Here is a 14,619-nt window from a genome sequence, read left to right as displayed (position 1 = left end):
GAAAAAAAATTAAAAAGCCCTTCGGCAATGTTAATAAATAAAACAGTCCATCTTACAAGGAAGGAAGGTGGCCTGTGTGTCTCCATTCTTTCACATTTTAGAAGTCTAAACTCTGGAGGCTTTTTATGAGAAAAGAATGGGTTTCATTTCTGGAAAAGTTTCTTTCGCAGTTCTCGAACCACGTTCGCTGCAGGACCGAACAAAAAAAAATTCTGAACACCTGTTCCATGTTGATGTGCACGCTACTCACGGATTGTGGGTATGCTACACCAGGTCTGCACTGGGGGAGAGACACTCTTGAAAAACTACAGCAAATACAGGTTATGAAAGCGGTTCAACAATCTACAGAAAGGACAGTAATGAAAGGGCTTCCCCCCCAGTTACAAAAAGTGGGTTTTACATCATTTAAGTACATTCATATGAGAGGTATTTTGAGTTCCCCCAAAAAAAAGACTAGAAACACTTGGAGCCCTTTGAGTATAAAGCTAACTTAAGTCCAACTTTAAAAACACCTCGGTTAGTGAATCACGCTCTACTGTTCTTTGCCAATTAGGAGGTAGAGGTTATTCTAATTTAGGGACCTGATAAAAATGGGTCTGTAGGAATCGTCAGTTCTCTGCGCTGTTTCTAAAAAGGTTTAGACAGAAATAAAATGCTCCCAGTGTTCCCATATGACTTATTTAAGACATGGGTACAACTTAGAAATTGGATGGCTTCTCTTATGTGCTGTTCTCAGTTTCGACTTCCCGCTAGTTCTCGAGCCAGCGTCGATGGCACGGCCGCGTGCGTCCACTACCTGAAAAATAGGCTCCGGGTTTGGTTTTTCAACACCTGAATCTTTCAGCTATCTGCGTTAATCACCGAAGAAGCCACACAAAAGCCTAACCCATTATCTCTAATTATACCCAGCTATCAGAGGCCACCTTCCAACAACCGCCTGCTTTGTCCGTTTTCCCAACCTGCTTCGGTAACATCGTAGAGTCTTTACTTCGAAACCAATATAATAATCCCCAGTTTCCACTACTCCTTCCCCGGATCTGAGGGAGCAAGTGAAGCAGGCCTGTTAGCATCTTTTCCTCCAGGGCCGAAGGGCACAGGAACCCATCCCCTTTCAAGCGCGAAGTTCATCTTACAGAAAGGCTTGTTTTTCACAGAGTAGAGTCCAGACAGTCGCCAATTAAAGCATACAGAAAACACTTTGAAACCCTCCTCCTGCTCGAGCGCGCAGGCTCCTTTCCCTCTAACTGCTATCCAATGTAGGAAGAAGAGGCTGATTGCTGCAACTTCAAATCACACTGAAAGTTCTCAAGGTTGGTGCTCTAATTTAGTTTTTGTTTTAAACTTTTTTTGTAAGCTTCTCAGAACAAGGATCTCCCAGGTCCACCACTAAGAATTCAGAGACAAACTTCTAAAAATTCAGTGCTCCTTTGAAAGAATCTCTTTAAAACCACCTTGTCACAAAAGACCCATTCAGGATGTGGGCGACACGATGACACTAGGATTTCAGAGCCAGTGTTGGACAACAAAACCTGCATCTCAGAGTTGAGCATCAGCTACGTTCCGCTGGATTTCTGCTTGGCTCGCTGTCACTTAGTCAGGAACTCTCTCTCTCTTTCTCTCTCTCAGATACTCTGCTTCTAAAATGTAAACAGTTACTGCTAAAATATAGTACCCCTTTAGAACGAGACCAACTCTGAGATGAGGGTTTTCCTCTCCCCGTCTGCTCTGAAAAGTAATGCCCTGCTCGCAAAGAGAAGTATGGAATGAAGTGAAACCTGCTTAAGGCCCTTCTCTCGAGCTTGCTGGACTGGGGGAGCAGGGACTCGGCTGACCACTCATGTCAGGGTGAGTTGCCTTCCCGGTGAGGCGCCAGCCAGTCCTTCAGTGCTCTCTCTCCTCTCCGGTCAGTCTCCTTGTCTCAGTGAGCTAGCAGTGGGCTCTCTCGCACGCGCTCCTTTCTCTCTCTCTCCTCTCCGTTGGTTGGTTTCTTTCTCCTGTTGCTCTCACACAGTGGTGCTTCAGTTTTAGCAGTGGAAAACAGGTATCCATTTTATTTTATTTTTTTTATTACCCAGAATAAAATGCTGATGAACTAAGCTCCACACAAGCTTAGCTCTTCTTCCTCAACCTGAAAGCGAAACGACAGCGGCATTAGGGACGTCGCTCTTAAACAGCTGTGTTCACCAATTAAAACTGGGGAGGAAGGAGCAGGGGAGTGACCCAAGTGCCTTACACTCTAATACTGTGACAGTCCCGTCACTCCACCATGTTGATATGCACGTTCACCCTGGTAAGTAGAGTCCTGTGACAGCGCCACGTCAATCTGAGATTTAAACTCATCACCAAGGTAACTGTCCTGGAAACGAAAGGGGGTGTTAAGCCTCTAACTCAGCATCAAGCGCTCCCTCCCAAAGCAGAATGCCCGGCAGCCAAGGTTATCACAAAGTCCAGGAGGTTTTGTTTTGCTGAGCCCTTTCTGTTTGGTTGTGCTTTACTTTTCTTACATCTACTCCGTTTGCTGCTGGATTTCCACAAATACAAAGGGGTTTGGGGTAGCGGGCTGCCAAACAGGCAGTCCCAAAGTTAAGGCTCAAGCTGAGCCTTTTTTCACTTTCATGCTTGAGGGTACTTAGCAAGCCCGCCCCGTGGAACGGTGTGAGACAGTGGCTGAGCCTTTGAAAACAATCGGTTTCCATTTTCCTCAGTACTAGGAAACAAGGCTGCGTCTGCACACACATCACCCACAGAAAACCCAGGAAAAAGAGCAAACACGTGAGTTAATGCTCACCTGTGATAATTCGGGTTGGGAGAGCCCAGGCTGACTCATCTGTGAGGGCTGACTCATGGAGATATACCCCTGAGTCAGGGGACCCTGCGAGAACGGCTGGGACACCACATCTTGGCTCGCTTGACTATTGGGAAGGTTTGACTGACTAGTTCCAGGAATCCCAAAACGATTTTTCTGGCGCCCGCCACGACCGGTCTTTCCTTTCGGCGCCCCACGTCCTGGAAAAAGATTTACCCCAACCAACAGTGAGAAGGCTTACACACACACACCTGGGAGAATGAACTGTTTCTATAAAGACGTGATTACTCCCAAGAGGCAACGTTTTATACATACTCAAACCCCACCCTCTGACTTATCCCCGTACCTGCAGCTGGTCCGTTGGCCTGGCCAAAGTATCCCGGGGGTGGCATCGGTGGCATCACGAGGTTGAACGGGATGGGAATGTTCATAGCGGTGACGTGGCTGGGGCCAGCACTGATCATCCCGATCTGGTCGTGGGTTTGGAAGTACATGTTGGACGGGCGCCCTGGGGAGGGGAGGAAAAATCACAGTGATTTTGGGCATCCACAATATTTAAAAGTCCATTTATATTCCTGCTTTTAACAGTAATGGGAGGACTTGTGAGCAGGGTACATCAGAGGCAGGAACTGAAAGGATGAGCCCAGCACTGCCCTGTTTTTTGCGCACTTGAAAGCTTCAGTGACTAATTTCACGTGTTGATCTCTACACAGTTACTCTTTTACAGCACCATCTAAGATTCCCCAGAATACTTACACACACACACTTACAAACATTTTCATATTTTTCTGTAGTGGCTGTTCAAACACTTAAATGGACTAGTTGGGGAAGAAAAAAAAAAAAAAACTATGAAGGTGCTACTTTTGAGAGGTTTTTTTACCTTGACTGCTCCGATCATAGACAGATCCTGGAATAATGGCCTCACGTGCATCATACATGGCAGTGGTCATGAAACGGGCACCCTGGAAGGATTACAGATGTTAGACAAAGCCTTTACACAGAAAACTTCACTGTAAGTTATTTTGGGTAAAATCCCAGTAAAGCTCCGCAGCTCACGCAGATTTAAAAACGCCACGGAGACCAACTAGTTCTAATATGTGGAAAGTTACGGGTGACTGTTTATTCCACCCATTTCTAACTTATCAACCCACCCCCAACTGCTTCGTGCCACCAACATCTGAGTGACAGGAGAGGTCAACTCACCGGGTTGATGGTATTGACAAGCTTCCGGGGCTTGCTGAACTGCATGAGGCTTTCCCGGAGGTTATTCAGTGGTCCCTCCACCAGAACCTTTTGCTCCTTGTAGTAATTCAGCAGATGATTCCAAAGTGGTTGTTTAGACAGCGCTTTTGGGTTCCCAACAATAATGACTCCATACCTGCGTGAGAGCAAAGAAACTCAAATTAACTGGGACTAAAAATAAAGCCACGTTGCATACTACGCCAGAACAGCCTCAAAAAGTCAACCTCTCGTGCGGTAAATGCAGGCACGTAACAGAAGCCCATGAGGGCAGGTGTAGGAGACTCCGTGCAACTGTTTTGTTCACCGCAGGTGATTTCTGTAGTACGGCCAAACACCTGAAAGCAGATTGCTGCAGTCCATTTCTCAGTAATCACAAGCTTCCTTTTGCAGGCTTGCCAAACACGTCAGCGGCCTCATCCAGCCACCGCGCTGTACCCGTGTGAAAGCTTGCAGAAACCAAGGAAGCCGACCAACAGCGCTGATTCCAAATTATCCTTCTCAGTAATCAAATGCATTAAGAGAAGCAAAATGATAAAACATGGTTGCTGGAAGGGATAAAGCAGCAGATGAAGGGAAGAGTTCTGTCCTGTAGACAAAGGGGAACGATGTGGCGGCTTCCACAAACTACTGATGCCAACCGTAACTGATTAGGCTGAATTTGCTCTTGTGAATCATTTCCATGTTGCCTACAATTTACAGCTCCCTCAGCCCAGGCTGTATCAAACCTTTCGCAGACCAAATCAGGTCTCTAGAATAGATTTGTCCCATTTTACTTTACCTTGCTCTTGTAAGAGCTACATTAAGACGCCTTGGGTCATTCAGGAACCCTATTCCCTGGTGTTCGTTGGCCCTCACACAAGAAAGGATAATAAAGTCCTTCTCTCGGCCCTGGAAGGCATCCACGCTTGCGATTTCCACTTCCTGAAACAGAGGAAAACATGTAAATCACGGAAGCACAGCACAAAACACGCTACCACCAGGCATTACAAAACACATTGGCTGTGTGCTAGCAGTTCCCCTCATCTGGCAAAAACGTTATTTTTGTAAAGACGAATGATTCGGTAATTCCACCGGTCGCTAAATTGTTTCCCTAAAGGAGAACAGTCAGTCTCAGTTGAGGACAAATTACTTTTATGCTCACTGCTTGAGAGTTGTCATATTTCCCCCAAAACTGGCATTTGCACTATGGAAAGCATCCCTTTTCTGGGTATTTTGCCAGAAGCCCTTCTGACTATTCCAAAACCTTGTAGTAAGACAAGTCCAAATTAGCATTGCTGCTCCCGGCTACCGAGAAACCTGAATCAGAGGGACAGATCATTTCTGGCAGAAATAAAAGTATTTCCACCAAGTTTTCCTTCAGCAAAAACACTGACCAAGGTCTCAGTATTGCAAAACAGACCATATTAAACATAAGTCTTGTTTGTAGCAACAAATTTTAATGTTTGGTAGAGCTTTTTTCCACTGATGGGAGGATGTATTCCCAAGCAAATAAATCATATGATCCTCAGAATTTATGGAGCTTGGTTTCTTTCGTGTCTCTTGGCAGGATACTTTTATCCAAGACATGAGGTGACTGAAGCTTTTCCACAGCTGAAGCACTCACAACCTCTCCCTTCCGTGCCTCACCAAGTCCTCAGAGGACGGACGCACTGAAGCCTTCTTTTCAACCTAGACCTGAACAGGGCTCCCTCCTTTCTCTGGCCAACGGCTCCCCTGAGACTTACTGGCATTTGATACCTCCTAAACTCATCAACCTGGTCTATTTAAACCACAGCAACTAAAAACCTCAAAATTACTGAAGAATAAACACAGACTGACGCCTAAGGAGCCAAATTAAAAACAAAAAAATATTGTGAAGTTTCACAATATCTGACTTTTTAAGCTTCTCTGCATCCAAGTGTTCTCATTTGTGCAATGACTCCGTACCTGATAGAGCTTCGTATGCAAGGAACCGCTGAACTGCATGTACTGCACCAGATAGGATCGCTGACCTTCGTAAGGAGTAATAATGCCAATCTGATCTGGTTTGGCACCAGCTTTCAAGAGCTTGGTAGTTATCTTCTCCACATTGGCAGCTTCCGTCCTAGACAGAGAGAGTTTTATTTTTTTACTGAAGGAGAACAAAGGCATTAGGTCTAATTTTTTTTTTTGTAAAGTTAACAGGTTTAAGGAACTCGAGTGTGCTGAGCCAGTCTTAGATCAGAAAGGCTACTTCAAAAAAAGATCAGTTTTACACTGCTCAAGCACTCAGCTGTGCAGCAACATTCACCACTATCACCTCGGCTTGGACCATGCACAGGTATATATTCTCAGCCAGAGGAAGGCAAAACCCAACATCTCAAAAAAAAAAAAAAGTCTCAGAATGAAATTTCTCCTTACATATGCTTCCACCTTCCTAGGATTACACAGACAGACTCCTGAAATAGCAAAATTCATGGCAAGCACCATTCCAAAATGTATCTTTTTAAGTAGTGGTATGTGCATGTGTACTTTTTTGAGTAAGATCACTAAAAATGTTCCAGCCTGCTGTGCAAACTGATCCTTCAATTGCTTTATCTTAAAGTTTTAAATATAGAATGTTTTTAACGCCAATCTCTCTACCAGCCAACTATTGTGCCATTTGTTTGTGCACAATCTGGCTCACGGCGTTCAGTCTTGCACATGCTGCTCAGGAAACAAATCAAGATTAAAAACATTAGATATTTTTCCTAAGTTGGTCTGGTTTCCCTTCCAGCTACATGAACAAATGCAGGAGCAGTGAAGTGTTTTAAGCTCACCCTTTGATAAAGAAGTTGAAACGTGCAGAAGAAAAGAGGGATAGAAAAATAAAAATTAAATTCCCATCCCTTTTGCACCCCTGTCAAAGATCTAAGACTTAGGACTTTGAAAACACAGGCCTTTCTTTAGCTGTTCCGTCTCTATTCTCACAGCAAGGCACCACAAGTCACGGTGAATACAAGAAAGTCTGAATTTCGGTACAGATATTCTGGAGAATAAAGGAAGGCTTAGATATTTGGTCTATTTGGTAGGAATAGTGTACTCCAGTTTCCCCTGACTTTGTCAAATCGATCTGTTCATTCTGCGACATCCCTTGCGGTCAGTCACAATTAAAAATCTTCCTTACATGTGAGGTACTTAAAAATACTTCATCCCAGTGTAACTTTATATCTTGGTGTCCAATGTCCTTTACCTGTTTAAGTAAGAGGTGCCCGAGCTGGCAATTTCTTCCTGTCCTTGTGTAACATAGAAAAACATGGGCTTATCTGGCTGTGGCCACTGGAAATCAAAACCTTTTTTCACACGGTCGGCTGGAGAGCACAGAAACAGCAAGTAAGAGGAGTTAGCACTGCTTTAGTGGCAAGAACACTCACTTTCATGTCAAAGCACCTTAAAGACTCCACACTAATAGCAGCAGCAATTCTTTTTTTTAAACTAATATATTAAAAAAAAATCCTCATCTAGATTAAAGAATGCTTCCTTTGATCCTTAGGGAACAGAAAAGGAAGTAATTTGCAGGAGCACCCTCCTTGCTTACCTGCAGTAACACCATTCTGGAGTGACCCCTCGTAGAAGATATTGGATGGAAAAGCACTCAGGGCGGGGTGCATGCGGTACTGCACTTGCAGGCGAATCGGACGAATCCCCAGCACCACGAGCCTCTCGAAGAGAGACTGCGACAGGCCAGCCTTGGCAGCTTTCTTACACATCACGACAGGACCAAGCTGGCAGTGGTCGCCCACAAGAATAAGCTGCAGAAAAAGGAAGCTGGTAGGTATCTAAGTTTTTATTTTTCTCAGACTTTGAATGTCACTGCTTGTTGCTACTTTCTCTACTTATAAACTTCCTTTAATGACATTTTCTTTAACGAAATCCCACAGCTCCTACCTGTTTTGCTCCCAGGACAACTGGCACCATGCACTCCGGTTCAGTAGCCTGCGTGCTTTCATCAATGAGAATGGAGCGGAACTGCATCTTCGCAAGTCTCGGATCGCCGGCTCCCACACACGTGCAGCAGATCACATCCGCGTTCTGCAACAGAAACGCGACCAAAATTCATCAGGTAGGACAGAAAGAGACACTATGATTTCTACATGGAAGAGTACTCAACACTGTTCCAGGAATTCCCCCCAGAAGTTAAATTGTACTCTGAGCTCCACCAGCAAACTGCAACCACGCCTCAAGAGGGAGAAGGGCATTATTTAAGGTGCTAGAACCAACGGCACCTTACCATAAGTAACTCGCGCTCTGCCGTTCGTTTCAGCGCACGGTAACGTTTCTCATCGGCAGATGACAGTTCTCCAGTTTCATCTTTCAGCTGCTGCAGTTTCTGAAGCTCTGGCATGCTGCAAGAAAAAAGGAATTTAGCTTTATCCCCTAATTAAAAACTTGGTAGGATTGCAGAGGAACTCATAAACTAAATATGATACACGTATAGAATGTTAAAACGTTATCACATCAAGTAGATACGTTATCATCATTACACAGTTTATCAGTTGTGCCCACCATGACACCTCAGGTGGTTTTTTCCCTCCCCTCCACCACTTCTTACCTATCCATGTTCCTGATCTGGTTGTGCAAGGCCAAGAAGGATACAGGAGAGTCAATGGCCTCACGACTTTTAGCACACAGGCGAACGACCTTCAGGCCAGTTTGATGGATCTTCTCAGTCAGCTGATCCACAGCTATATTACTCGGAGCACAGACTAACACAGGCCTTGAAAAAAGTGAAACAGAAAGGCGGTCTCAGTGAGCTGTAGAGCTTTCTCCACTAGACTTGTAATTAGGTACCCTCATACATAACGATGTAGAGAGAACAGTTGTTACCCGTTGCCCTGTCTCGCCAGATGATACACGATGGTGGCTGATGTCACTGTTTTTCCGGTACCAGGGGGACCCTGAATAAGGCTCAGAGGACGCTGCAGGACAGTCTTCACAGCATAAACCTAGAAACAAAAATTATTGCTTTTTAGCATTCAGTGCATAGGAAGTGACAGAGTTGTTCAAGTGCTACTCATAAATCCTGTACCCTGTTCTTTGCACGTCATAAAACCGAGATGAAGTTACCTGAGAATGGTTGAGATCAGGAAGTCCTTGTGCTGTAAAGCGCTTTGGCAACTGGCATTTAATAATTACATCTTCTACCTCATGACCTAAGAGTTTGTGATAGATGTACCCAGACACCGAGGTCTCATCCACAGCGAATGTTTTTAAAGCACTCTGCATTCTGAAAGGAGGGAAGGGCAGAAGAAGAAGTAATCAGCGTGACCTCAAACGCAACTGTCCGCAAGTGTCCTACACAAAGACATCAGGCACACACTAAAATAAACATTGGGGGGAAAAAAAAAACCCAAACCAAACAACATAGAACACTACTAACAAAACTAAGAGACAAAAATCAGACTCAGAATATTGTTCTTCAACTCAACATTACACAGTATTGTACAAAAATCTGCAGAGAAACACCACCAGCCTTAGACAGAATTTGCAACAGTAACTTTAGGTTCAAGATTCGAGGAAAATTTGTATTACTGAATTTGTATTGCTAAACATGAGGTAAATTGTGCTGCTTGAAGTATTTCCAACAAACGTTAAGCGTGACCTCAAAGTGAGAAAAATCAACAGTCTGATGGCACTCAGATTAATTCATTTTCTAGTAAAAGTTAGGCCCGTTGCTTTATGAACTTGATACTTAGACTTGATACTTTGGGCATACTCAGAGTTCTGACTGCCAGTGTGAGGAGACAACACAGCTCACGTTGTAAAAAAATTCCCACTGAAGCTAGAGGTGAACGTCTACACCACCTGCACCCACTACCTGCCAAGTTTTGAAGCGCTTTCTCAATACCTGTCAAATGAAGTCGACTTCCACACAAAATCCACTTGGAAGTTATGAGTGACTTCCACTGGCGCTCCAACGCTGCTCCTCAGCTCAATGGCTATCTCATCACCATAATCTGTAGAACCTCGTTAAGTAGTAATCTATAGCAAAAATTTGAATTTTATTTTTCCCAATTTTGATAATTTTTTTTTCTTTTAGCAGATTCCCACGACAAATTAAAATCATCTCAGAATTACTTTGGTACACATTTACCCATGTCTCAAAGACCTTTGATTAAGCCTTCCTGAAGGCTCCCTAAGTAAAGGATACTATCTGGAACTTTGATAACATGACCAATTCCTTTCCACAAAGGGGCCAGGTCTCCTTTGTACCTCAAGCAGATCTCATCTCCTTGCATAAGACGCATATCTAGAAAGGCAGGAAAAAATGCTCTTTGAACGCTCACCAACAAGCAACCGTTCCCCAACACATAAAACTTAAGGATCCCAGTTCTTTAAAAATTATATTCACCAGGCACTAAAAAAAAAAACAACCCAGCTCAAAACAAAACAATCAAAACAAACCAGATGAGTCATACAGTCAAGCTGACATTACCTGAATCAGTCTTTGGCAAAGTGAAATAAGCAATTCTTTTCTTGTTCAAGCCCAGGTCCCATCTGACTGTGATGTTATCTTGGGTCTAATGGTAAAGAAAAGGCATCTATTATGTTCTTAAAGAGCTGTCTGCCAGCTACCACAGTCCTTGCTCTCCTACACTTCAAGCTAGTGGAGAAACACACAAGTTGCTCTTCCAGCATCTCAGTATAGACAAGTATCTGTATTTATTCTTAGGGACTGATTTCAAGCCATCTGCAGAAGGTAATTCTGTTCTACAAGAGTTACTTAGTTAATGAGAAACAAAGTCCTAATCACCACCTGCGTTCTTCTCTCCCCCACCTTTAAAACATTCACTGTGTGACTGGAAACTGGACTGACAAAGGTCACTGCAGGTTAGGAGGATAAAGATACAAGAAGTGGCCAAGTCACAGTACTACTGTAGAATACAGCTCTTGGAAAAACTCCTCAGTTGAAGGATTTTCCTTTCCTCTCCCTGCTATCAAACATCATCATTACTACTGTAATTACTGCTACATAATACTTCTGCAAAAGACGTTTTAATTCACTCCTATGCCTTTAACAGTGACCACGTGTGAGAACTCGTATCAAACATTTCAAGCGGATTACCTGAGACTCCTTCAGTTTCTTGTCATAGTCTGCCTCAAGCTTGACCAGAGGACCAAATATATTTTGGTACTGATAAGCATCTTCATATCTAAGCAGGACATGCTGTGGTTCTTCATCAACACCAGGCTTTTCCAAGTCCTCGAGGGTTGCAGATGGATTTTCCTAGAATTTAAAGCAAAGACATTTTGGTTTAACCTTAAGCACAGCAGCGGTCTCTCACTGTGCAACAGGACTGATAATACCGCGGTTTCCTCCTGCAGGATGTTATATCAAGGTGTAACCCCCTGTTAAAAGTACATCAAGAGATTATGTGCCACACATGGGCCTGACAGCGCAACTCAAACAGAGCGGAGGAACCTAAGGGTGAAACTTTGCTAGGCTGATAAACAATTCCCGAATCCTCTGACCAATTCCCAGCTGCACTGCTTGTCAAATCTGCAGGATTTAAACTTCATGTGACTTTAGTACGGTCCCTGCCTTACACAGTTGCTAAAACAAGTCTCATCCCTCCTTCACAAAAACACAAAATCGGCACTTGGTAAAACAGGATCTGAAAAGCAGCACATACCTTCCAAAGTTCTTCCAGTTTGTTAATCTGCTGAGCTGTAATCTGACGTGCTCTCAACTGTTCCTGTTCAGATGGAATCTTTACCAGCCACGAAAGGAAGCAGCGATCTTGGATGAGAGGCTGCCACTGTGAACTGTCCCAATTAATATCCTTTAAACTGCTCTGACTGGCACATGGCTGCCTGCACAACCAAAATATTGAAAAAAATTATTAAATTAGACAAGTGTAAGACAAAGTCTACCTTGCAAAGCATAAAAATAGGTTTATAATGCTCTTTAAACAACTCAAGGATCTTAGCTAAAAGGAAAAAAAAACCAAAAAACTCTAGCCTGCTGGGCCAATTAATTTTTAAGTCCATATATTTGCTACTTCAACACTGGGACGGGTCGGTATCGTAAGTAGTATTTCTAGGTGCTTCTAAAACTGAAAATTTCAGCATCTAAAATGTGACAGTCACCTGTGGAAGTGGTTACACTCCATTAAGATTATGCACACATATATCAGAAAACACTCAGGATTACTTCCCATCTGTTGTTTAAACAGAGAGAAGAGCTCATTCCGTAGAAACACACCTTCTACTGTCAAATACATGGTAAGTGACAGCATTTAATTACAATACACGCAATTATAGAATCATGATTTCTGACAGAACCTGTCAGAGAACAATTTCCAATTTACTGTCGTACTCTAATGATTCTAAGCGCTGACAGAAAACATACGGTGTAACAGAGCCACCGCTCCAGTAAGGCTTCTGAGTAACTTCCTGAAATGGTTTGTTTCTTTGAAATCTGAGAAATCAGTTAAAAAAAAAAACAGGGGGGGAAACACCTTCCTTTTATCAAGAACTGTTTCATATGGGAGAAAGACTTTTCTATAGAGCTAAGACGCTTGCCCAGCATAACCTTTGTTGCATCACCTACTTGTATACAATTCATGAAATCTGTAAGATCATCTAAAGGAAAAACAGTGGCAAATGAAGAGTGTAAAATCTATTTTGGTACAAAACGAAAGCAGGCATCGCCCTTCAGAAATAAGGTTATGCAACAGACTTGACACAAACACAGCAACAAAGGCATTCTCTCACCTGCACAGCAAAACAACCACGGAGTCTGCCTTAGCTGGAATAAAGCCAAGGAGAAACACGTTACGACATCCACAGTTATAGCATTCCAAGACAGTCTCTCCTAGGGGCCCATCTTTATGGAGAGTCACCTCTTTGCACTTCGCTCTCACAAGGTGATTAACAATGTGGCTGAAAATAAAGAGGATATACGTTTATATTAACAGGAAATTCACACTTAGTCCTAACTTAATGTATCAGCTCCCACAGTTATAGCATTCCAAGACAGTCTCTCCTAGGGGCCCATCTTTATGGAGAGTCACCTCTTTGCACTTCGCTCTCACAAGGTGATTAACAATGTGGCTGAAAACAAAGAGGATATACGTTTATATTAAGTTAACAGGAAAATCACATTTAGTCCTAACTTAATATATCAGCTCAGTTATTAAAAGGCACAAACGTCCTGACAGACATCACTAAGATCTCGCTCTTTCCATCCAAGCAAAGGCCCTGTGGTTTCAGCTGCATCTCAGCGCATCAATGCTTTAAGGTAGATGAGTGTGGAAGAGCAGGAAACATATAAAAAAAATCTTTCTATGTGGCTGGTAATTGAAAGAAGCCTCCAAAAGCTCCAAAGGTCAAGAGCATTAGTTCTACTGTGCTTTGCAGGAACATGCGCTGGGGGAAGAAGCAGCACGCTTGCTTCACAGAAGTGATTCAAGTTTTGCCGAGACTGAGATCCAAGTCGGTAACAGCGGAGAAGCCAGAAGCAGCTGAAGGCTCACATTTAAGTCATTAGACTTCAATTATCACAGAAATATTGTCACAGCCTTCCTACCACTTCAAAACAAGCACACTCTAAACCAAGATTGTCACTGGTATTTCCATCATTTGACCGTTTACCTGCCAGATGTATTTCCACGTCCATTACAGAACCACTTCTTGCTTGTGTTACAGTAAACCACACAAGCAGGGTCATGGATACCACAGTAACTGGAATTAAAAATAAATAAATAAATAAATAAAAGGAGGAAGTGATTGGGTATTTGCTTATAGGAAAACTAAAATTTAAAAAGATTTAAGCTATCTAGTAGTAGTAGTAGCACAAAAATAAGGGGAAGTGAATATTAGGGAGCATTAGTAACATCAAAGACAAGCGGAACTTGTGCTCCAAGCCACAGTTATTTTAACCCTTGCCATCCCTAGGTTGGCTTCGCCCACTATTCCTCAAGGGTGGTCCCAGATTCAGTGGCCATGGCAGCTGACTTGTATGCCCACCACAGCTCACCAGAGGGCAGCCCTCTCTACCAGGACGTGCAGGTCTCCAAAAATGTTGCTCTCAAACCCCCAAAACCCTCCAAGCTTACACCTTTCACTCACTCCACGTGCTCTTGCCCTCTGGAAATAATAAGCCTGCGGCAAAGCTGAGGTCTCACCTGCAAGCGTGCACTGGAAGATCCTTTGTGTAATAGGTGTCTTCTTCGTCTTCTTCAAAATTCAACTCTGCCAGCAGCTGGCTGGTTTTAGCCACATTATCATCCACAGCTCCGTTCTGCAGAATGCCATCAGGTCCATTAACCTAAACCACAAGGTCAGTGCTTAAGTTATACAATCCAAACAGACTCCAAAACACAAGCCAAGGGCAGCCCTCGGGGTCTCCTGGGTCTGGTTCTGCTGCAGCTCTGCAACGGGGAGCTCCCGCACCTCAACACCACGCTGGCAACAACCCCCCAGACCACCAGACCTCCCCCAAAACTCCGTTCACTCGATTGCTTGATTCTTTGACTTGTTGAGCAAGGTCTCCCTAAAAGCCGAGAGGAGATAAGTGCACTACAATCCATGGCAACTTGGAGTGGAAAAAGGTGGGAGAGGGACCAGCA

General features: G+C 43.6%; 1 protein-coding gene across 1 annotated transcript; it reads right to left on the bottom strand.

Moving 5' to 3' along the window:
* Positions 1-1,400: 1,400 nt before the first annotated feature.
* On the bottom strand, positions 1,401-14,318 carry UPF1 (UPF1 regulator of nonsense transcripts homolog (yeast); the record flags this gene model as incomplete). The annotated part of the gene is made up of 23 exons (XM_009865893.1): positions 1,401-2,128; positions 2,234-2,356; positions 2,789-3,006; positions 3,153-3,314; positions 3,687-3,768; positions 4,010-4,184; positions 4,827-4,969; positions 5,975-6,131; positions 7,239-7,356; positions 7,584-7,797; positions 7,934-8,077; positions 8,277-8,391; positions 8,598-8,762; positions 8,873-8,991; positions 9,113-9,272; positions 9,894-10,002; positions 10,197-10,295; positions 10,482-10,566; positions 11,112-11,273; positions 11,680-11,860; positions 12,764-12,931; positions 13,643-13,732; positions 14,176-14,318. Coding segments are annotated over 22 exons (3,129 nt in total), but the record flags the coding sequence as incomplete, so codon positions are not given.
* Between the last annotated feature and the right edge of the window lie 301 nt (positions 14,319-14,619).

Source organism: Apaloderma vittatum, unplaced genomic scaffold (genome assembly GCF_000703405.1).
Source record: "Apaloderma vittatum isolate BGI_N311 unplaced genomic scaffold, ASM70340v1 scaffold21233, whole genome shotgun sequence".
NCBI classification, from domain to species: Eukaryota; Metazoa; Chordata; class Aves; order Trogoniformes; family Trogonidae; genus Apaloderma; species Apaloderma vittatum.
This window is presented reverse-complemented; position numbering and strand designations above follow the sequence as displayed.